This window comes from Callorhinus ursinus, unplaced genomic scaffold, assembly GCF_003265705.2.
Source record: "Callorhinus ursinus isolate GAN/ISIS: 27379988/994484 unplaced genomic scaffold, GSC_fseal_2.0 scaffold7, whole genome shotgun sequence".
Taxonomy (NCBI): Eukaryota; Metazoa; Chordata; class Mammalia; order Carnivora; family Otariidae; genus Callorhinus; species Callorhinus ursinus.
The window spans coordinates 29,354,829-29,380,555 of NW_027397069.1; the positions used below are offsets into that span (position 1 = coordinate 29,354,829).

A 25,727-nucleotide genomic window follows, 5' to 3' on the forward strand; every position below is an offset into this window, starting at 1 on the left:
CCTCTTTAATGTTTTATATCTAAGATTTATTTCTTTCACAAAGGTTATAAATTCATCTGTATAGTCACGTTTTTATGTAAAATAAAATAGTACCCTCACAATTCCACATATTCTTAAAACTACTGCTAACTTCAGTGCTGTTGATAAGGTTTACTAATAGGCAGTTCACTGACCCTGTGGGATAGGAGCAAAGTCCTTGTTCTCAAACTTGTTATTGTTAAACACATCAATCCAGGTAAGTACAAAAATATTTATTAATAAAAAATACAGTTGTACTTCAATGAGTTGAAAGTTCTAGGAGCTTTTCTGTTGTTGCCATGTCACTAAATTAAGCCCTTGATTTTTCACATTAAGTGGGGAAAGAAAAAAAAGCTAAGCACGTTAGTTGAAGCAACTTTTTCCCAATCACAATCACATTATTGATCCTGTGCATAAAAAATTATGTGAGGAGCCACTGAGTGATGGTCTTTGGTTCTGAGAGGTATTCTATAGACTGTTGCTTTGAGGAGGAGTTGCTGTTTTCATTCAACACCTCTGTGTTACACGGTCTTCCTGTGGGGAAAAAAGAAAATAGTTGCTGCTTGAATAGGACTATTCAAGGGTGCAGCTACCATGTTTTAAAACCTGAATGCAGATTTCCTTATGAATTCTAAAGGGACAGTGAAGATAGGGTTTTCTATAAATCAATATTCTGCATTGAAAAGTCCTTTTCCTATACCCTAATGCTTGCTTACTTTTAAATGAACTATAATCCCACCTCAACAAAATGGAGGAAAAGGAAATTAAGGTGGCCTTCATATTATATCTTATATTCACCTGGAGAGAGTTCTGTTCAGTTGTACACTTGCTGCTGTTTATTGTGTTTGTAAACAGATTGGCATATAAAAATCAAAGAGTCTCCTGATTACTGCCTAAAATTATGACCGGTTTTCCTCAAATATGCATATATAGTTATAACCATCCTACCTAGAAGGTACAGTAAATGTCCTAGTCAAAAGTATACCTCTGTACAAATACTTAGTAGGTAAGGTATGTTATTCATAGTCTTAAAAGGCTTTTGGATTTTAAGAAAAGAGCCCTTACCTTTGAGAGTTCTTACTTTGATGTGTGGTCTCTCAGTTGTATCATTTTCTAATAATTAAAATTCTTTAATTTTAACTTTGAAACAATGTTAGAGGCAAAAAAAAAAAAACGGTCTTGGCACCCCTATTCCTATTCCCCTTTAGCTGTAAGAAAAGGAGTTCAGGTGCCTATTCCAAAGTAGGACTAGCTCTCCCTCTCCAGACTCTTAACCTGTCCCATAGCCAAAGAGTTATTTAGGAAAAAGAAGTGTTTTGATTTAAAAACCACCATCTGCTGTTAACTGAAAATAGGATGAGGCATAAACATAATTAAAATTTTAAGCAAAATGGGTGGAAAAAATACTGGGGAAAAAAAAACATTTTTAAAGATTTTATTTTTAAGTAATCTTTACACCCAAGGTGGGGCTCGAACTCACAACCCTGAGATCAAGTCACATGCTCCACCAACTGAGCCATCCAGGTGCCCATGAAAAAAGTCATATTAAATAAATACTTAGACAACCATATCAAGCTTTCTCTGTTTTTTCCATACCTTTGTATTAAAAACTTGAGATTTATTCTCAACTTCCAAGGTTTGTGCATCACTATCTGCTCCAACCGTATCCATAATATTGCTTCCACAATTATGTGTGTTATAGCCACTATCCATCTGACAGGGAAGATGAAAAAAAAAAACCAAGGATAACAATGCAAATGAATTCACTTATCCACAAAATTTGAGGAACTTTGATGTTTAAGTAAAATTAAAAATACTTATATAAAATGTATTTCTGAAATTATATATTCATATAAAATATATAACAAATATAAAATATTTAAGTGAATCACTACATACTTTTTTTTTTAAAGATTTTATTTATTTATTTATTTGACAGAGAGAGACACAGTGAGAGAGGGAACACAAGCAGGAGGAATGGGAGAGGGAGAAGCAGGCTTCCCGCGGAGCAGGGAACCCGATGCGGGGCTCGATCCCAGGACCCTGGGATCATGACCTGAGCCGAAGGCAGACGCTTAACGACTGAGCCACTCAGGCGCCCCTATATACGATTCACAAGTGAACAATACAATGTATTATTTAATATTGATCATACTGAATTAAATTTAAAATACAGAAATATAAGAGGTAGTTCTATATAGAACTGGTTGTTCTTCAAAGTAGTCACTGTATTACACCATTCCTTTGGATAAAATACGTCTTGTAGTTTCCTTTAGAATCTGAACAAGGCACTATGAACCTGCTTTCCTGTTACTGTGTGATCACACCCAGCAGATAAAAGTGAGGATTATAATCAACTTCTTCCAATTCAAGCTTTACCAAGCTTGTCTCTGCATAGCTTGGTTTTATCTCTAAGTAGGATTTACCTAAAAGGCATGCTATCTTTAAGAGTATTCAAGATAATTCACATTTTTTAAAAGGTCAGTTACATTATACTCACACCCATTGTTGAAATACAAACTTAGTTTCATAATAATACCACATATATAATGGCTCTAGATGTTAGTTCAACTTTTCATTTAATTAATTGTAGCATTCTCTAGGACGTACTGTTGCAAGCCCCAAGTGAAAAAAGGGATTCTGACAAACTTCAGTTTGGGTACATAGAGAATAAATACTGAGGTCCTAAAAAGGTGCCCGGGCCTGTCTGGCACTCTCCATCTTACCATGCTTACTTTGTCCTTACAGCAATCCTATAGACTTCACAGCTGAGGAAGCAGAGGTTCAGAAAGGTGGCCTTTCACAGGGTTGGACAGAATGAGGTGATAAAGAGCTGAGGCTCCCACGCCCCTGTCCATGACACACACTACATCTACCTGCACGGTGCTGAGCACCAAATGACACCAAACCCCGTGAGGGACTCACCCTGCACTTAAACTCTTTCCTGCCAATTAGGGTCAGAGGAAAGGAAAGGACTGTACTTTTGTCTCCATCACAAACAGTAGAATAGTCTAGAAAGTGCATTCTACCATAATCTCCAGAAAAATGTTTCCAGTTTTCAGGGAAGAATGCCTATGTGTTCACTACTGGGAGTCATGTTCTATTTGAACAAAAACCCTTGTGACACGTAAAAGAAGAATCTCCCATTATGTTCCAGAGGGAAACACCTGGCTCTGTTACCATTCCACAGCTATTTGATCAAAAACGAATTATCAGATAGCTCCCAGAAAATCTGACAATTACTTTTCCTTTTATCACCAGTGCCAAACAACTGGTTTATACAACTCAACAGTAACGCATAACTGAATATATCAAGGGAAAAGTTAATACAGCAGGGAGCAGGACACAGGAAGAGAAGATTCTTCTCCTTAGGAAGAGAAGAATCAATGGGCGGCCCCATAAGATGGCGGCTGACCCCACTGGCTCTCGTGTAGACCACTACTTAGGGGGATGCCTACCATGAACCAACCAGACATTATACATCATCTCGTAACTCCCCACAGGCATCGAAATTGGCATCAGCAACATTTTAGAGCTGAGAAAGATGAGGGCTATAAAAGATTAAAAAGTCATGCTCGGCTCGCTGTGAAGTGGACCTTGCCTTAAGATCCACGGCCTGTAAATGACAGAATTCTAATTCAAGTTTAGTTCTGAATGCAATGTAGAGCTTCTTCCAGCTGGACTATGCTACCTATAAATGGTGTTTTTACTGCCAATCATCCTACACACTGTTACTGTATTTTTCTCCCACATAAATCAGATGTGGTCCTTCAGAAACATTCCAGGCTCAGGTTCGCGACTGGCAAGCACTGTGGCTTATAATGCATTCCCATGCAACCAGGCCTCAGCACTTCTCGCCCTTCGCTCACCACCTGCATCTGCCTCGTCCTCTGTGCCTCTTGCTTGCCACCTGTCACAGAAGTCTTTGTCGCCCATTACCTAAGGGAGTGTTTAGGCATTGTAAGTATACTCACATGGACTCGACTCACAATGAGCAAACTATTATCCTACAATCCTCTTATTATCCCCATTTTAAATAAGAGGGAACAAACTCAAAGAAGCTCTCACTTCCTGAAACTGTTAAAACTGAGCTAGGAAATAAACTGAAATCTGCCGCTTTGCTTTCCCAAGCCCAAGCTCCTTTTTTTTTTTTTTTTTTTTTTTAAAGATTTTATTTATTTGACAGACACAGCGAGAGAGGGAACACAAGCAGGGGGAGTGGGAGAGGGAGAAGCAGGCTCCCCACCAAGCAGGGAGCCCGATGCGGGGCTTGATCCCAGGACCCCGGGATGGTGACCTGAGCCGAAGGCAGACGCTTAACGACTGAGCCATCCAGGCGCCCTAAGCCCAACCTCCTTAAAGCCATGTTAGCCCCCAGCTACAAATATATGTACCCACATCCATCCCAGCCCCCTACCCTTGTCCCCCCATGAAAATGGAAGGGTTACTTGTGCTAATTCTCCTCCCAGAGCTCTAGATTCTATCCCATCTCGCGCACCTCAGTTCCTTCATGTATAAAAGGAATCACTATTTTACAGATTTTATTTATTGCATCTGCTGTAAAGCATCATGGGGATTAGATTCTAACTGTAAAATACTTGCCCTGATCTCTGGTATGTGAAAAGGATACATAATTGATACCTATTATTAATAATTATCCTGCCCAATTTCTAGTTTTGTTCTTTTTACTCTTCTCCCTCTCAACTTAAAATATGCTAGTTTCTCCCATCTAAAGTAAAAACAAAGTTAAAAAAGAAACTACAAAAAGATCTTGGACTTTAATGTTCTTCTCTAGCTATGACAACCCTTCCCTTTACAACAAAAGTTCTTCAAAGAGTTATCTACACAGAGTTTTTCAGGACTTCACCTTCTTTACCCTCCTTCCATTCACTTTTCACCACCCCACCTTGAGGCTGCTCACTCACCAAATTACTTCCGTTATTAATTCAACAGCCACTCTTCAAGCCCTCTATTCCTTGCTTTTACTTTAACAGCACTAACTAACCATTCTTTCCTTAAAATGCTCCATGACACTATGCTTTCCTCATGTCCCTCTCTCCCCTCTGGCTGGCCCTTCTGTTTCCTCTGGGGGCTCTGCTTTCTTTACCAAACCCTTGACTTTTCCTCAGGGTTCCAAACACTGATGGGCTCACTGTTCTCACTTCATACAGTCCCTCTGGTTGAACTTACCTATACATTCATTGTTATTATTCCACAAATATTTAACAAGCAGCTATTACACATAAGCTCTGGGATAAACAAAAACATCCATGACTACTCGATAAATGGTCTGAATGGAAACAATGCAAAGTGTACATGGAATTATGAAACCATATAATGAGATCTGGCTTGGCTAGTGTGATCAGGGAGGGCTCCTTTTAGGATGTGATCATTAAGTTGTGAACTAAGAAACGAACAGGAGTTAAACAGGTCAAGTGGGAGAGACAGGAATTCTAAGCAGAGTGTGGAAAGGCTCTTTTTAACAAGAAGGAAGATGGTTATTTAAAACTCTGGAAAGCTAATGTGACTGAAACAAAGAGAATGAAGGGAAACAAAATGAAGCTGACGAGTAAGGCAAAGGTCAGACCACTGGATGCTTTGCCAGCCATGCTACAGATTTTTAAATGAATACCAAAAGCCAAAACAAAGCCCCTCCACCCCCAAAAAGCCTTAGAAGTTAATGATACGCAAACAAAAATGAAATAAAAAATATAGAGGAAAGATTTTTAAAAATTGTAGAATTAAAAGGAAATTCCAGAAAGAAAAGTGAAAGTGAGAGAGGAGAAATCCAAGATATTATTCAAAAAAAGATCCAAGAAGGGAAGGGCATGAGTTTACAGATCGTAAGGCTCTCCTGAGTGCCCAGCAGTATGGACGAAAAGATACCCACGCCAAAGAATCACTGAAATTGCTGAACACTGTTGACAAAGAGAAGATCCTATACATGTCCAGGGGTGGGTAGAAAAAGATCATATACAAAAGATTAAGTATTAAAATGGTTTCAGATCTCTCACCAGCAATAATGAAGTAGAATCAATGAAACAATGCCTTCAAAGTCTGAAGGACAATTATTTCCAAACTTTCATGTGAGAGAATGAAGAATACATGATTAGACATGCAGTATCTAAAAATGTACTCCACCTCACAAAGCTACCAGAAAATGTGTTCCAGTAAAGTGAGAGGTAAACCAGGAAAGACAAGAATGTAATACAGAAAACAGGAGAGAGAACATAGGAGAGGTGAAGGGAATTCCCAGTCTGAAGGGATATTCTGGGATGACAGCTTATACCACACATGGAAGCCAACCAGTCCACAATAAAGCAAGTCAAAAGGCCCTGGGAAAATATGGCTGTCTTCAAGTGGTTAGAAGCTGCCTTTGTGGTAGGAAAATAAGAATGTCTGAAGTTTTTAAACTATTAAATGTTCTACCAAAGGTAAATATTATTATGATACGGCCCAAAGGGTCAAACTGAAGCTGACTGGTAGGTATCAGACAGAACCATATTTTAGTTCAATATAAGGAAGAGGCTTGTGATGATAAGAGAAGCCCGAAAATGGATTAGAATACCCCTGCAGACACTCAAGCATAGATTGGATGACAATTTAGTAGTGAAATAGGCTTCCAATTGGTAGTTGAGTTAGATGATTAAAGTGTATTTCAACGAAAGCATTTTGATTCTTCTATAAATGCTCTGGGAAAAAAAAGGCAGTGAGGAAAAAGGAGAGGAAAAGAAGTTAACAACACCTTGAAGGCTAAGTTTGATGTAAGTGCTCTCTCTCTTAGGAACCAAATTTAGAAGCTAACACATATAAAAGTGATTCTAGTGTATTTTTTCTGAACAAAGATCCTAGAAGTCAGGAGAGACGATACAGACATAAAAACATGAGCAGATGATTATATTTAATTTTGGGTCATTTAGAAACCCTCCGTGAGTTTCAAATTTTAGCATTCCAAAACTGACAGCACTAAAACATTATAGGGTGGTGGGAGAATTAAATGAATGACTACATACAAAGTGGCTGAAAAAGCACCTGACACACTGAAACACTGTGTACATGTTGGCTATTACCATGAGTCAGCACAAACTCGGATTCAAGAACGTGAACGCTAAAGCCATTCTGCCAGGATTCAGATCTTGGCACGACTGCTTGCTACCAGTGGAGGTAATTTACTTAACCTCTCTGACCCTCAGTTTCCTCATCTGTAAAATGAGGATAATAGTTCACCTATTTCACGACAACCCTGTGAAGATTCAATAAATTAACACATGTAAAGTGTTACTCAGAATAATACTCAGAATAATGCCTGGAAAAAGGTAAGAGCTACATAAGTGCTAGATAGATGTTGTTACTATAAAATGGCAGGTAAGAATTGCCTTTCTGACTATTTTAAAGTTCTTTCAAAATTCTCAGCTCAAAGACTATGGCAATTAATGAATGAGAGAGAGATGAATCCTGAGAAGTTGCCTGACCCTAGCACTCTATAAAAACAGAGCAGCTTAATTTTTCTGCTCTCATCTTTCCCTATTCCAAATAAGTACCAGTGAATGTGAATATTAAATATGCAACATCAGTCCCAATTAAAAGAAACTAACCCTCTTAGTGTCACCATGGATTGATATTTTTAAAAAATATTATATTATATACATACACACACACATACATATAAATTATATTATATAATACTACAGTCCTCACAGTTAACCTATTTTCTTAGTACAATCTCAGAAAAACACAGAATAAGGGACAAAGTAAAGGACTCTAGAATATTAAAATTTCTTACCTGAATGTTACTGTTTTCACAAGGAATGACACTACTTTCTGCAAGAGGTGACATGCATATATGAGAGTTTTCAATACTGAAGGCAATCCCACTCACAAAATCAGTCATGGGCAAACTCCCATTATCAACCGGCTCCTTAATCCAAGTGTTCTCATCTGCTATTTCTATAGGATCAACCATATCCACAGTGTTGTTCTCCTTCTCACTTTCAACATCCTGCAACAGTGCTAATTCTTTCTCAGAAGTACTGGATTGATTCTGTGTAATAGACATGGCAGTCACTACCAAATGTGTGCCATGTGCAGAAGTGTCACTGGTCACCTGCCGCAGGTGTACTCCACCCATGTCCATGGCTGGTGATGAGGAATCTGTGGAAGGAAGATTCACCTGATCTTCTTCATCTTCCCCATGAGCCTCGAGAGCGAAAGGTATCCGAATCAGGGAGGTCCGATACTGAGTACCGCCTGTGCACATCTCGAGTCTCATAGGAGACCAATTCTTAATTGGTGAGCAGCCATCTATATAAGGACTTCTGATACATGGGTTAGTAATTCCATTAGAATTTGTTGTTCCAGCCGAATTATCAGGAGAATGAAAAGTAAACTTCCTTTGTTCTAAAAGATTGGAAGGGAAAAATTCTATCATAAAAACATGCAAATGGAAAAGACATTACTAAGTGTTTTAATGCCAGAAAAATTGGATTTCTGGAACACTGTACTGTTTACTGAAGTGAAATTTTGGTGTTACAAACAACAGCACAAATGAATGTGTCTCAGTAAGCAGCATAAGACTCTTCAAAAAGAATTCCTCTGGCATTTCCTTCTAATTAAACAAAATAATTTACTCCCTGAGAATTATTTCCTCATAAACATATTGCTCCTATAGTAATAGTGTTCATATATGAAGAAGATACTGGACAATCAGTCGAGAGCTACAAATTAATAGTTGTACCCAGTAAATGAAAGCAGCTAAAAACCTTGTAAAATACTATAAGCAATGTTAAAAGGCAAGCAAAAAATTGTAAAATAATATTTGCAATAACAAAGAGCTTAACAATGGTAATCAAAACGATAAAAGTGCTTTAAAATATAATACTTTTTATAACTTCACCGGCTTAACAAAAAGCAGAAGTTTAAAAAAATGGGCAAGAGCCCATAAACAATCTTCCCAATGGCAAATAAACATATGAAGTGGTCAGCCACATAAATAATAAAAAATATGGAAGTTGAAGCAATAAAAAAGCATTTGTTTAACGAAAACAGTGAAGTACAAACTAAGAATCCCTCCGCCAAAATAAAGGACCAATAAATATCCGGAAAGAGTTCAACACCATCATAATCAAAGATACAAAAATTAAAGCAGTAAGAGACATCTTTGTAATATAACAAATTAAGAAACACCACAAAGAATGGTGATACCAGTGCTTCTATATGGGAGAAACTGACTTTCGTACGTACTACTGATGAAAATTTCAATTGGTACAACCTTTTATAAAGAAAATTTGACAAAATTCATCAAGATCCTTAAAAACATTCACCTCCTTTGACCAAATAATTCCACTTCTGAGAATTTAACCTAAAATACGTACAATATATACACAAAAATAATTATTTTGATAAAAAAATAGAAATAATCTAAATGTTCATCAATGGTTGAAAACAAATGATACATTCATGATCAATGATTCAAAATCATTGTTTCATACAATAATAAAGGATTTGAATGACCTATGAAAATATTCATAATACAATACTTTGTGAAAAAAGCAGACCACAGAACTACGGTGTGTGCGTGTCTATCTCCAAACAAAAGTACATATGTATTTATGCAAAAGTACATATACATAAATAAACACTAACAAAAGTAGTTTTCAGGTTTCCAATTTTATTATGAATAGCTTTTTATTGTAATTTTTTCAAAAGGAGTTAAAATCTTATTCCAGAGAAACTAACATACTGCAAAGAGGAATATGTAAATTTCCACACACTAAATTTACCTTAAAAGTCTTACTCAAACAACCGTATCTTTACAAAATAGGAATATCTGATTACAAAGTCTGAACCTACAGGTCAGAAGGCACACAGAAACCAACTTAACTCTAAAACTGCCATCTTTCTTTGATTCCCTTTACAAGAATACTTGATATAAATACTGCTAATCAGATGACTGGTGTTTAATACTAGCGTAGAACTTTGTCAAGAATCCAGGTTTTGAAGGTAAATTGTTCCTTTTGTAAAAAAGCCAGTTTTTAAATTTTAGAAGATTAGTGGTCATTTAGAACTCTACAGTTAGAACAAGCTAAAAAAGAACCTCTTTAGTAACAAATGTTGGTAAATATAGAAACTGAAATTAGGTACTTTCTTTTTTTTTTTTTAATTTTTTTATTGTTATGTTAATCACCATATATTACATCATTAGTTTTTGATGCAGTGTTCCATGATTCATTGTTTGTTCATAACACCCAGTGCTCCATGCAGAATGTGCCCTCCTCAATACCCATCACCAGGCTAACCCATCCCCCCCACCACCCTACCCTCTAGAACCCTCAGTTTGAAATTAGGTACTTTCTTATGAGACATACCCGAGAGTGGAGTCTTTCCTATCTGAAATGCAATTGGTGAGAAAGTGGGTGAAGAAAGAGGTGAAGGGCTGGTTCTACTTCCCAAGCTGTATTTTTTTGCACTGCCCTGAATAGGGCTGGAAGAAAACTGCCCCTGTGATAAAAATAAATAAAATTATACGGTTCTCTTTCTCAATTTGTACACCATATGCTATTTATTTTCATCTTCAAAACACGTTTACCAAGTAGGTCATATAAACTTTGGTCATTCACCAAAAGGCAAGGCATCTTGTAACAAGAACAATTAAGACTGTTGGAAAAATTTTGAAATAGAGTATGTTAGTCAGAATAAAGTATAAATGCAGTGCTTAAACACACCATTCTATCTCAGATACGCAGCTGTTTATGAACAACTTTCAATTACATTACTCCATTAATGTCAATCCAGCTGTGGTGTACTGAAAACCTTACACAGCTCGGAAAACAACTCACGCGGAAAGTCCTTGAGACTCATGATTAATCTGGCCGTCCTGGACACCTCTAACTACAAAAATGGAGTCTAACCAAAGCATTCCTGACTAATGACAAAATGTGAACCGGTCTCACCCCTCATGAAATATAAAACCCCAAAGCAACCATTCCTTGCGGACAAAACGAGCCTCGAGACCCATCTCTAGCAAAACTACAGTACACTTTTCATACACTTCTTACCGAACTCGGAGTCTGCACAGGGCTCCTACACCGCACTGGAGATAAATCTATTGAATAAAAAACCTCAAGGGAGGCTTGAGCACCACTGCGAGGACTTCTGGGAGAAGCTGGAGGTAAGGAGTCAGAAATACTCCCATTGCCATCTAAAAACAGCTTTCTTCTGAGGGACGAAGAACTGAGGTTTCCAGGAGACTGATCTGAAAATTCATCAGCTCTAAAATAGTCACCTATATTTATTAACAGAATAAAAGGCAAAGCTAGTCATTCTGAAGAGCAATTACGCTTCAGTTACATGATTTAAAAAAAAAAAAAAGCATGTACTATTAGGATTTTGTTCGAAAAGAGGGCAAAGTTTAATTGCATATGTAACGTCTGAAATCTGAAATTATTCCTTCTTTTTTGAGTACTTCAATGTTAGTGTAGGTAAAATCAATAAGATGTGCTGATGAATAGTTCGTGTCTATAGCAAAATTCATTATGACAAAAATGCTCATCAGGCCAAGTTATAGAAAAAGAAATTTTAGGACGGTTTTCCCACTTCTTTAGAAAGAGACATTGCCACCTATTTCCATTTACAAAAAGCCATCAAAACAAAACCTTCTATCTAAGTTATTAAAGGTTTAAACAAATACGATACTTACCTAATACATTTTCTAAATTAAAATCCACAGGAAGAGACAGCAATGTCTGACAAGCAGCTGGAAGCAAGCAGATAAATAAATACAAACGTGGATAAATCAATGCAAGCATATTACATGCAATTTAGCATGTGCTTCCCAATCAACCATCTCCCCATGATGTTCCAGCCAAATTGAATTATTTCATTTATGCATTCTATTAAAAACATGCCACCCTTCTATAAACAGTTTCCCACACCTTCCAGCTCTGATATAAACCTGTTAACGGTAAGAGTTAACTTCTGGTTGTACTGCTGGCGCTGGAATCAGAAAAGCCAGCCTCTACAGCTGACCCCTGAACAAGATGGACTTAAACTGCATGTGCATGTTTTTCAATATCTACAGTACAGTACTATAAATTTAGTTTCTCTTCCTGAGGATTTTAACGTTTTCTTCTAACTTCCTGTAAGAATACACTACATAGTACATGTAACATACAAAATACATGTTAATTGACTATGTTATTAGTAAGGCTTCCAGTCAATAGTAGGCCATTAGCAGTTAATTCTGCAGGAGTAAAAAGTTGTATATAGATTTTTGAGTGCATAGGGGGCTGGTACCCTTAGCCCCCATGTTGTTCAAGGGTCAACTCTAATTGGGGATGGATTTCCTAATTATTCACAAATTTTCAGAAAAATGCTTTCCAAAACCAGAAATTGACTCATGCTTCAAACAACAACAACAACAACAACACACACACACTACTGCTATTTCTAAAACATGGAGGGACATATCTAATTGTTTTTAAAAATTAGCTCTCCATGGGGCGCTTGGGTGGCTCAGTCGTTAAGTGTCTGCCTTCGGCTTAGGTCATGATCCCAGGGTCCTGGGATCGAGTCCCGCATCGGGCTCCCTGCTCTGCGGGAAGCTTGCTTCTCCCCCTCCAACTCCCCCTGCTTGTGTTCCCTCTCTCACTGTGTCTCTCTCTGCCAAATAAATTAAAAAAAAAAAAAATTAGCTCTCCTATAGCTCATTCATAATTAAACAATTTCAACTCCAGAGTGTTATCACAAAAACTGAATTTAAAATCAAATGTAGTTTAATGTGGAACAGTCTTCGTTTCAGAGTATATTTATACTCACCATTGCTTTTCTCAGAATGGATGGTCAGTTTTCTTCCAATTGGAGATTCACTAGTTATATTAATACCTATAAAACATTTTAAGTGTCAAATCTTATATTTTATTTTTTTATTTTAATTTTTTTTAAAGATTTTATTTATTTATTTGACAGAGACACAGTGAGAGAGGGAACACAAGCAGGGGAAGTGGGAGAGGGAGAAGCAGGCTTCACGCGGAGCAGGGAGCCCGATGCGGGGCTCGATCCCAGGACCCTGGGATCATGACCTGAGCTGAAGGCAGACGCTTAACAACTGAGCCACCCAGGCGCCCCTGAAATCTTACATTTTATATTCTCCATTTACTTTAAGGGTGACCTTTTCCAGAGTAAAAAAATAAACAAAGTGAAAACTTTCATTTTATAACACTTTTAAAATAAATATCTGCATATATAATAATTTGGCATGTTTCTGTTAGGTTTTTAATTTTGAAGGAGCACAGAGATAAAACTTGAAGGATTACCACAGCAAATAAAGAGGCACCAACTAACAGTTTTTAAGGAAAGTATGGTTACTCTGTATTATGTCAATCTTAAAAGACTGAGGATGCATGGTAGTCAACCTCAAAGTCCTCAAACAGATCCTCTGTTGCTTAATGCTTTTGCAAAATGGGTTATATAAATTGTCTGAATTAAAATGGCAGATCATTTCAACAGAACCTAAAATTTGATAAAACTATGTTCAGTTTCTTTTCATAACAGGAACCAAAAGTAGGGCTGCAAATATTTTTTTTTAATTGAAAATTAATGACTACTAAGTTTTGTAACTTGAAAATCCATGAGATAAAAAAACACAAATGAGGGAGAGATGAACCATGAGAGACTATGGACCCTGAAAAACAAACTGAGGGTTCTAGAGGGGAGGGGGGTGGGGGATGGGGTAGCCTGGTGATGGGTATTAAGGAGGGCACATTCTGCATGGAGCACTGGGTGTTATACGCAAACAATGCATCATGGAACACTACATCAAAAACTAATGATGTAATGTATGGTGATTAACATAATAAAAAAAAGAAAAAAACACGCACAATGACAAAAAAATGACCAATATAAACAAAATAAAAGGAAGGAGAGGCAAGGAGACAAAAAACAAACAAACAAAAAGGCCAGAAAGCTTAAAGAACATTACAGAATAAAGACTAGTAACCTAATAAACTTAAATAAATAGGTGAATGAGTAAGTGGGTGGATGGGTAAATAAAGTCACCTAGTAAATATTGTCAACATGAGTAAAAAAATTAAAAAGAAAATTCTACATTTGAATGCTTTCTTTGCTGTAAGCACTGTGACCTTCTATAAAGCAAATGTAATCAAGGTACTCTGCTTCAGAAAACCCTGTAACGTCCTTGGTCTTCAGGCTAGAGTCCATAGACCTTAGAAAGGTCTTTAAAACCTTGTAGTTTTAAATCGTAGAAAGCCCTTTAAAACCTTGTCTGTCTCTAGCACAGTTGCCCTCCAACTAAACACTATTTATTTGAGCACCTAAAAAAAACCAGGTTCTCTCTCACATTTAGGTATTTCTCATACTATTCTGACTTTTCTCCCTCATTTGCTGAGTCTGGCTAATTAGGTCTCAGCTTAAATTATCTTCTACCAGGATGCCTTCCCTGACCTCCTTAGATCAGAAAGACACCGAATGCAGCACTATTATGCTTTTCAACTCTATTGCAAGTGTTTCCTTGGTTGCTTCCCCCAGAAGGACTTCTTAAATAAGCTTAGAACACAATCAAAGGAGAAAAAAAAAAAATTGATGGATTTGATTACATCAAAATTAGAATTTCTGTGCAACCAAAGACATCGAGAACAAAAACAGCATACATATGACAGGATGGGAGATGGTATATGAAATGTTTAGAACCAATATAACTTTGTTAAACAAGGTGTCTTAGAAATTACCAAGAAAAAAAAACTCCAATAAAAATATAGCCAATAAATTATAAATAGGTATTTTACAAGAAAGGAAATTTCAAAGACCATTAGTATACAAAGAAACGAAAATTTTAACAATCATTTAGAATGTCAAACAACCCATTAGGAATGACAAACATTTTTTATCAGATAAAGGGCTAGTATCCAAAATCTGTAAAGAACTTATCAAACTCAACATCCAAAAGCAATAAATCCAGTCAAGAAATGGGCAGAAGACATAAACAGACATTTCTTCTTTTTTAAAGATTTTATTTATTTATTTTAGAGAGAGAGAATGAGAGATAGAGAGCACGAGAGGGAAGAGGGTCAGAGGGAGAAGCAGACTCCCTGCTGAGCAGGGAGCCTGATGTGGGACTCGATCCCGGGACTCCAGGATCATGACCTGAGCCGAAGGCAGTCGCTTAACCAACTGAGCCGCCCAGGTGCCCATGAACAGACATTTCTTCAAAGAGGATATACAAATGGCCAACAGACACATGAAAAAATGCTCAACATCACTCATCATCAGGGCAATACAAATCAAAACCACAACGAGATACCACCTCACACCAGTCAAAGTGGCTAAAATTAACAAGTCAGGAAACGACAGATGTTGGTGAGGATGTGGAGAAAGGGGAACCCTCCTACACTGTTGGTGGGAATGCAAGCTGGGGCAGCCACTCTGGAAAACAGGATGGAGGTTCCTCAAAAAGTTAAAAATAGAGCTACCCTACAACTCAGCAATGGTACTACTAGGTATTTATCCCAAAGATACAAATGTAGTGATCCGAAGGGGCACCTGCACACCAATGTTTATAGCAGCAATGTCCACAATAGCCAAACTATGAAAAGAGTCCAGATGTCCATCAACAGAGGAATGGATAAAGAAGATGTGGTGTATATATATATATACAATGGAATATTACTCAGCCATCAAAAAAATGAAATCTTGCCATTTGCAACGACATGGATGGAACCAGAGGGTATTATGCTAAGTGAAATGAGTCAATCAGAGAAAGACAATTATCATACATTATCACTCATATGTGGAATTTAAGAAACAAAACAGAGGAGCATAGAGGAAGGGAGGAAAAAATAAAACAAGACAAAATTACAAAATCAGAGGAGACAAACCAAAAGGGACTCTTAATCAGAAAAGACAAACTGAGGGTCGCTGGAGGGGAAGTGGGTAGGGGGGGTGAGGTAACTGGGTGTTGGGCATTAAAGAGGGCATGTGACGTAATGAGCCTGGGTGTTATATACAACAGATGAATTACGGAACTCTCCCTTTTTTAAGATTTTATTTATTTATTTGACAGAAAGAGAGATAGCGAGAGCAGAAACACCAGCAGGGGGAGTGGGAGAGGGGGAAGCAGGCTTCCCGCCGAGCAGGGAGCCTGATGTGGGGCTCGATCCCAGGATCCTGGGATCATTACCTGAGCCAAAGGTAGATGCTTAATGACTAAGCCACCCAGGCGCCCCTGAACTGTACCTCTGATACAAACAATACACTATATGTTAATTAACTGAATGTAAATAAAATTAAATTAAAAAAAAAAAGGAAAGGCAAACATTTGAAAGGTGGATAATGCCAAGTGCTGGCAGGGATGTGGGGACACAGGAATCCTAGGCACTGCTGGTGGTCATGTAGACTGTGCAGTCATTCTGGAGAAGGGGGCCACTGCATAGTCAAAACAGGTAAACACACAGTCTATACGCTAGGAATTCTCAGCCTATGTGTATATTCCAAAGAAATTCTCACTCAAGTCCATAAATAAAAACACATGAGGATATTCATTGAAGTACCTTGCTGCACAAGTATTAAAAATAGTAAAAGTTAACAGTATAAGCCAATGTGAATAAACAAAACCATTTTTGCCTGTGCCCACCTGTAAAAAGACCATATAAGAAGGTTGATTCACCTTGTCAAAAATCAACATGAAGAGTTAGGGGGAAAAAAACTAGTGTCTATGAAAATGTCACCCTGGACAGAAATTTTAGAGCTGGGAGAGACAACTATGTAGTTCACCTCCTTTATTTTATAAATAAAAAGCTGAGGTCTAAAGAGACCGAATAATTTGATCAAGATCACCCCTGTAGGTTTATAGTAGCAGGAGGTCTCCAGCTCAGGTCTCCACCCACTACTGCATGCTACCTTCAGTTTGTCACGGCTGAGTATACAGACTCCAACTGAAAACGTCTAGTTGTGACTACAGGTTCTACCACTTTTATCCTCTTTGTAATCCTGAACAAGTGCTCTAAGCTTTCTAAAACTAGGTTTTCTCATCAAATGAGGCCAGTAATAGTACCTCCCTCAGGTGAGCTGTTGTAAGGAATTACGGAAAGCACTTAGCACTGTCTGGCACATGGAGAGTGCTCAATCCATTTTACCTATTATTGTGTTTTTGATAAAGGATGGAACAGTCCTTCTTATACTGAGGGCATAATTAATGAACGCTATATAGAAGAGTAGGCAATTTCACTGAAATGAGCCTATATATACAAGTGATTCTCGAACATGGCTCATAACTCAAAGGACAGTGAGAGCGAATAAAAGATAACCATTTCCTGAAGGCAGAAAAATAAAAGATTACTGGTTTGTCCTTCAATTTCCTTATTAATTTTGCATATAATCAGCTATATAATACTGCCCTAGAGGTCAAGTGTCCATACTTCCTCTACCTTTATAAGAAATCAGCAAATTAGCAAAAAGCAAAGCAATTTAAGAATTTCATTTTAAATTTTAACCTTGAAAATTAGGCAGAAATCACCAGCAACTCAGTTCTTGATTCAATACCAACTATTTCTGCATCAATGGATCCTCTATAACCATCATAACTGATATTCACAACGGTCATGAGGAAGTTTAATTCAGAACAAAATGGCCAAAAATAAGAATTCAGTACATTTTAGTCACATTTTCAATTGTAAACTCTAAACAGCATTTTTGTCATTGACACACATTACATTAGTTTTATGTGCACAACATAGTGATCTGACAACTCTACACAACTCTGTATGTTATGCTCTGTTTACAAGTATAGCTACCATCGGTCATCACACAGCGCTATTACAACATCACTGACTATATTCTCTATGCTGTGCCTTTTATTCTCATGACTTGTTCATTCCTTACCTGGAAACCTGACCCTTAAAAGGTTAAATCGTCCAGTATCCAGAAATCTCACATGTATCAAGCTCCTACCAAAGCAGATAAGCTGACACTTCACTATATATTGCTTTATATTCACTGAGTTTTATGATTCTATGATTTAATAATTTTTATTCATATGATTTTTAGTACACTCACATTTACTGGAATGATACTCTGAAAGCTGTTTCCCTTCATGATCAGTCCAAGGAGAGGGTACAATGACATCTTTTGTGAAAAACTAGAAAAATTAAAGTCATACAATTAGGTATAATTCCCCCCCAATACAAACAAGTACCCATGTTATTTTCAAATAATCATCAAACACGTTACATAGAATTTATAGTTAGTTACATTTAAAAATTTTAATACTTAAAAGCACAAATGACTAAAGGTAAAATAGAAGAAATGTAAAGTACATATAAAGAGAAATGTTAATACTTCAGCCACTAAAATTTAAAACTTGCAAATTAATCTAAGGGCATTAATCACAGAAATACTTTTAATTCCTCCCAATTTTTTTGGGGGGGAGGGTGCAGATGACAAAAGGGAGGAAGAATAAGGAAGAAATAAATGGAAATAGATGTATACAAGTAAGCTAGTATGAATGGTGTGCTGGCACAGGCTTATCCTGGCTCTCAAGACCGAATTATTAAATTTTCTGGAATTTTGTGCATCAGTTGTTAAGGCCAATGTTAAAAACTTGTAAACTTACAAATAAATATATAAAACAGAAAGGTAACAAAAGCCCCAACTCATGACTCGCTAATTATTGGACACTCCCCAGTATCGGTGCTCCTGAGATTGATCATGTCTTCTGCATCAGCATGGTGGCCCTCCCACACACACTACTCTCCCACTTGCCCTCCTTTTACCATCCAGTAACATCACAGCAGTAACTTGAAACTGGCCATGGCTGGAGTACTTACATTAGAGAAAACAGCAGTCACTAAAAACCGTGCTCCTCCCGCACCCAGAGGGCCAGCTGTTAAACATTTACAGTACACCACTGGCCAGTACACTCAAATGGAGATAAGAGCATTTGGATACAGGTCTTTCCTTTTTTCATTCCAGATATAAAATAAAGTCTAATACAGGATTTTTCCCTTCCCTCTCTCTGTTTTGGGACGAATTCAAAACATTTACTTTTCTTTCTTTCTTTCCTTTTAAAGACTTTTCTTTTCTTAAGTAATCTCTACATCCAATGTGGGGCTCAAACTCACAATTCCGAGATCAAGAGTCTTAGTCTTATGTTGTAAGGACTGAAGCAGCCAGGCATCCCCAAAACATTTTCTTTATATTTTGCTATACATATGGTAAAAAACAATTTCCTCGACATGAGGAAAGATGTAAAAAAAAAAAAGAGGGGGAGGGGGCAGGAATTACGGTAAGTACAATTTCCAGAAAAAATATAAAGGACACACCAACTAACGAAGCAACGTATTTAGTTCACTCAAAATGAAAAACACATAAATCCAAATTAACAAGATGAAATTTTTTAAGTGATAATACAAATTAAGGAGCTGAATAATAACCAGTATTGCAGACATGAGAAAACAGCAAGTGTCATAACGTGGCCAGGAGTAAAAATTGCTATCACCTTTTGGGAGGGCGGCATGGCAAAATTTACCGAAACTGAAAACACAAAGCCTCTGACTTAGCAAGTATGTTGCAATTACAGAAAGATATATGTACAAGTGTGTTCACTGAAGCATTATTTGTGATAGAAAAACACCAAACACAACCTAAATATCTATCAGTAGGGGCTGAGTTAGGTTATGACACATTCATAAAAGGAATCCTATGCTGTTACTAAAAATCAGTATGCGCTAATAATAAAAAAATCTAAGAAACATTATTAAGCAAAAAAGCAAGATGCAAAACAATATGAGAATGGTGATCCTATTTGTTAAAGGTCATTTGCTGTTATATACATAAAATTAATCTGAAAGTATAAATGTCACATAGTTATTTTTAGGAAGATGGGAAACAAGCAGCTCTTCATTTTCATTTTATAATTTTTCTTTGAAGTCCAAATTTTGTTTTGTTTTGACTATCTGCATGTATTTATTCTTTCAAAAATTTATACATTTGAAAATATTTCATTTGTTTCTGATATATTAACTTGTTTCTGATACACTGACCCTAATTTTCGCTCCGACCTCATCTTCTTAAATTTTCTGCTGAATTTCCCTTTAAAATTGAGGATTCTAAAGGGAAAGCATATTTTCTATTTTTAGTACATGTGCTGCCGAAGTGAGCACAAGCATATTTTCTAAAATGTTGGGAAAGGGGAGCCAGTCTGGAGAATATTCAACTGTGGTGGAATCAAGTGATTGGATCAGAATGAGAATTCTGAAGTTACTACATAAAGAAGTATAATGTCTGGGAGGAGTAAAGCACATGCAATGGTTTTTGAAGAAATATGCTGTATCTGAAACACAAGGAGACAATACCAACACTAGAAAAATAAGTGTAGGAGGGGCCAGAGCATCAGTTAATCTCTACACAGCATAGCTGAAGTCTTCTGGGGTGCAGAAGAGCCAAATGTAGCTAAGGAATAGAGGTGGGTAGAGGGGGGCTAGCGAGGGAAAAAGGAAAAAGAGATGGTTGCCATGACATAAAGACTCTCTGGGAAATAACTAGATAGATAACCCTGGCTTGCACTCTAAGAGGAGATCATCAAACAAAGCAGCAAAAAGTGAAAAACATAGTTTATTATTTTTATTTTTAAAAAAACCCTACATTTGTAATCTACTTTTTTCTATGTTTTAGTAAGGTATTTTATTTCAAAAATTCAGAGCATTAACAATAGACGATAAAACCATTGCCAATGCCAATCTAGATTTTCAAGGTCTGAAAATATTCAACTTTCTCTACATAAACTCAAAGTTGAAACAGAAGTTTGTACTCATTGGTACGCTGAAGGCACAAGGAAGACAAACTGGCTAGGCCCTGAGAATGAAAAGATAAATGAAGTACAATATTGGCCAAAAAAAGAATGTAGTCTAGGGGAGAAAAGCACTAAACCAGTCATTACAGTATCATAAGAGCACTATGACAGGCACCGGCGTAGCGGAACAACACTGGTCTTGTGGGAGCACAGAGGAACGCCAGACACAGCCGGGGACAGGCCAGACTGGTGGCGATGGGGGATAGTAAAGGATTTGAAGGAAGTCATCCTAAAAGGGGTGACTGGCGCGCAGAGTTGATGCTTAACTGGCTTATGATCAGTAACGGTTTTAAGTTACCTCTTCAATGGCTTTTTGTCTTTTGTCTTCCACATCTTTATCTATTCTATACAGAGATAAAGAAGAAACATAACCATGCCATTACTTCAGCTGATTGAACATTTAAAATAATAAGCTTTCAAAGAAATAATTTCCTCCTGTTGAAAACTGGCAAATGTTAGGCTCATTTTAAGAGAAAAATTGATGTCTTAGCACATTTAGTAAATGACAGCATTTAGGTATTTGGCATTGTGCTGGTAGGCTTACTTCCCTCTTTTCCGTTCAGTTTGAATGGAACAGTATTTTCTGTTCAAGGGCTTACGTTGATATTAATTTTTAAATTACTATTAACAACATAAAGTAATTTGAATAAACTTTGTCCTTTAACCGTCATAAATTAAGAAGTATTTCATTCCACAGGAATCTAAAAATTGTCCAGATTCTCTTTCTTCTGTTATAGCAAGCTTATCATAGCTATAATTTTAGAATCAACTTACTCTGAAATAGAAGAAACTATCATCCTTACAGTTCTGAACAAAGAAGCAAAAATATTAATTATGAAATAAAATAATGACAATATAGAATTCTGTCCAAATGATTTTTTTTCACTTTGATACAATATGCAATTACAGCAACACAAATTCATCAGCTACAAGATTTAACACAAAATGTCGGGTCTCGAGCACAAGGCATAGACGTGCCAAGGACTAAGCAGCTAGCCTTAGAGGACCACTTTAATCTGTCCCAAGGGAGAGTATTTGCTTTCTGTTAATAAATTGGTAAAACACTTCTTTTTACAACAATTTAAATGACTGTCTCTCAAAATTTTTCACGTATATTATTTGTGGCTTTAACAAACCTTATATAAAAATGTACGTTTCACAAATTAAAATCAAGTGAATTTTTCAAGTAAGGGAACGATGAGAAAATAGACTACAATGATAATCCACATATCTCAGTTTCAACAATAGCCATTCTGGGGACAAATAACTCAGTTCTCTTTATCTTCTCATGCACATAAGCCAGGTCAAAATGACAGTGCATAATAATAACAGCATATAGTATTTAGTAAGCTCTGATTTAATATCACCTCATTCAGAAACATTTTCTGCTTCATCAGAGGGCCTTTAAGAACCTGAAATATTCAGGCAATTGCTAGAAGCAGTGAATTGCTTAGTTTAGGCAAATATTGTAGAACCTAATCAAGGAAGGTTCTCAGAAGTCATACAGAACAGAGTATCCTGACCATTACATCAAAGAACACCAGCATGATGCATGTAGGTTACAGGAATATCCTGAACGGATCCTGAGTAGGGGATCTTTACCTATAAGTATATTCAACCTTTGGAGTTTCCTATCTCTCTTCACTTAAGAACATGTTATTATACTTAAATACAAAAAAGGAAAACTTACCGAGAATGACTTAAGTATAAAGCTTGACGATGAATGTCTTCTGGGTCTATTTCTACAGGATTTATTACAGCTAGTTGATCAATAGACCATCTAAATTTCCCTGGAGTCTTAACAAAAGAAAGTGAACCTATGAGTAAAAGCAAACTAAAACAGTTCATCAAAATTCTAACCAATGTCAGCTTCAAAAATAATGTGAATGGTTATAATGCAAAAGTATTTCAAAGCTTGTATTTTAAAATTTGGCTTTACCACTAAATTAAATGGCAAATGGTAATCAAATCACACTAAATCAACTGACTGGACTATATTTTAAAATATCCAAATCTTCCATCTGGGTGATTTTTAAAATTGCATAATAATGGGGAAAAAATCACAGTAGAGTAATAAAGGTATAGAAATTCCATAATTAATACTCATCAGTGATGCAACATACCCACATAAAGGTAAAAATCTCTTACTAGAGTTATCAGAGGTCTTTACTTTCACTAAGAATGAACTGAAATGAAATGAAGTCCTAACTACAAAAGTGCCTGCAAAAGCTCATAAAATAGTTGAACCTTAAAATAATTATGAATGGTAATCACTGCTGCTTTTCTGCATTCAACTATCCAACTGAACCAAAAATTTACCCAAATCCTAATCTGTAATTCCGAATGCATTTTTGACGAAATCAGGCTTAAAAATCCAACATCCCACACATTCTGGTTTTGAGCATTAAGTTGCAGCTAATCTATTATTTATTCTAGATTAACAGAGAACTAAAATTTAATACAGTTCAATCAAAAATCATGAGGTCAGATTTACAACTCAATATACTGCATAACTGTAAAACTTTACTTGCTCGTAGTTTTAGTGGATATGAAGTATAGCATAAACAGCAATGTACTTTGCCGTTTTTCTAGGTAATTTACTAGGTTAAAAGATCATGCTTCAAAAGAACTCCAGTGTAGCAAATAAAAGTAAAAATAAGCTAAAGCGATAAAGTCTTCCCTAATCTCCAAAACAGCACTTTCCTTTCCATATCACCCTTAATCACCTTAGCCACTAATAGCACATATATTGTTTTGAAGTTGCTAGATTAGTTATGAGTTTTCCTTTAGAGTAGATGTTGGCTTCTTTTTATACAATCTGCAAGCTAAAAATGGTTGGAAATTTTTTAAATTATTATTTTATGACATGTGAAAATTACATGAAATTCAAATGTCCATAAAGAAAGCTTTATTGAAACACAGCCATGTTTCATTGTTTACATATTGCCTATGGCTGCTTTTGTGATACAAGGCAGAGGTGACTAGTTCTAACAGCAACAAGACGACCTGCAAAGCCTGAAATATTTACTGTCTGGCCCTTGACAGAAAAAGTTTGCTGACTCCTGCATCAGAATACAAGCTCCTTGACAGTTTGTGTCTAATGACCCTGACTTCTTCTCTATGCCTAGTACTTTATCTAACACAGCAGCATTCAAATAGATTTGCTGAATAAATGAGAATAATTAGATGATACAGTGTCTCCTCGAATACAGTATTAGTAAATATGTCATCAATCATAGTATCTAGCTACACCCAGTTGCAGGAAGCCAACACATTATCCACTGAAAGAAAAAAAAGAGAAATTTTAACTAAAAAAAAAAAAAAAATCTACCTAACTTATTTTTAGCCCAATCACTACACTATAGTGAACATTACAACTAAAAAGCACATTCCAGGTATAAGTGCTCCAGGATAAATTTCTCCCTCCTAAAGAAAGATGTGTACATTTAAAATAATTTGTATATACTAGTCAAGAATAACTTACTGGTAATTTCGCTGATTTAAAAACAGAAGGACTGGAGAGAGTTTGTTCATGGAGATTAGAATAATCACCAGGACTTTCGAAAGGATTCAAAACCGGGATCCTTCCTGGAGTTTCCGGTGTTATTTGCATTCTTGATTCTTTGACATCTCCCATAGCACAGAGAGAAAACTAAAAAAAAAAAAAATAAGTATGAAAAATAACACTACAAAGTTCCACATTCATTTTGACAACTAAAATGTATTCAACAAACATATTTCGCAAAAAGAACTCAAAATCTAACGCTCTTGGGTCTTTTTTTTTTTTTTTTTACAGTTTACAAAGAGGCATCACATATATTTTCTAAAGTGATCCTCCAAATAACCTTTAAAGCTAGAGAGATACGGTATTAGTGATAATCATTTTGCAGAAGATTTCGGCTCAGAGAAGTTAAGTGGCACATAAGTAGCAGTCAATCACATATGAATGAGTTCAGGTCCGTTTCGGGCAACTAAACGTTATAGCAGACACAAAACTCCTTTCAACTAAAAGACTTCTACCTATAGTTTCCTTATTCATTATTTCAAGTCTCTAAAGACTCTGAACATCCTTCGGATATCCCAGCAATTGCCTATTAAACTACAGTTGCTAAACAACAATTATTTGTAGCAAGCAAATACGTGACGACGAAGCTTGTGCACGGGTGTCTTTCTTCCACTTTAGCCCCCCTCAAAGAAGTATGACTGATTAGGACTAGGAAATTAACCGCCTCCTTTGGTTGCCTCTCCTCAAACATCCTCCTTTTCGCCAAGAAGCCCAAGGAAGAAGGCCAGACTGCATTACTTTCAGTCAAAGGGGGATACGACTAGGGAGAAAGAATCTACTTGAAAGGCTGAAGCAGCTGGCTTTCCCTGGGTGAACTGCAGAGGTGGACACTCCCGCCAGTGTCACTCCCAACCCTACACGATCACTGCTTGGCCCCCCCACCCCCACCCCCTCGCACCTAGTCCCTCGCTGCGCCCATTCACCCCGGGGACAGTGGGCAGGTGGGTCGGGAGAAAGGAAAAGTGAGCTCTCCAATTCAAGACAGGAGGAAAGGCCAGGGACTACAAAGAACGTACCTAGTGGTGTGCATAAAAAGGAAGCCCCCCCAATAGGCGACTCCAGGGCGCTCCCGAGGGGCCAGGTCAGCTCCCACGACAGGCATAGACTCTTTAACTCCCCGCTTCCGCGCTGTCTTAGGCCAACCAGGGCACGGGCCCTGTGGGGAACTGGCCAATCGCGTCGTACCGCTGTCCGCGAACCAACCAATCGCATCGAGGCCGCGTAGTAAATTCGAATGGCAACTCCTCGCTTCGCATTCCGCGCAGAGTAACGAGGCTCCAAATTTAA

At 37.0% G+C, this 25,727-nt stretch overlaps 1 protein-coding gene across 3 annotated transcripts; it reads right to left on the reverse strand.

Moving 5' to 3' along the window:
* On the reverse strand, window positions 1-25,630 carry BORA (BORA aurora kinase A activator). 3 transcript variants are annotated; one of them, XM_025874758.2, is made up of 13 exons: window positions 25,457-25,630; window positions 24,360-24,527; window positions 22,566-22,672; window positions 21,650-21,682; window positions 21,174-21,219; window positions 18,082-18,163; window positions 12,832-12,897; window positions 11,714-11,770; window positions 11,073-11,299; window positions 10,383-10,515; window positions 7,802-8,415; window positions 1,615-1,731; window positions 1-552 (listed from the first exon to the last, which is right to left on the reverse strand). In XM_025874758.2, exons 2-13 carry the CDS (start codon window positions 24,510-24,512, stop codon window positions 526-528), a joined length of 1,662 nt encoding a protein of 553 aa, XP_025730543.1. In that variant the 5' UTR covers window positions 24,513-24,527; window positions 25,457-25,630; the 3' UTR covers window positions 1-525. The 3 variants fall into 3 exon arrangements, with proteins under 3 accessions (XP_025730543.1, XP_025730545.1, XP_025730544.1); XM_025874760.2 differs by lacking the exon at window positions 12,832-12,897; XM_025874759.2 differs by lacking the exon at window positions 21,650-21,682 and having other exon boundaries at window positions 2-552.
* Between the last annotated feature and the right edge of the window lie 97 nt (window positions 25,631-25,727).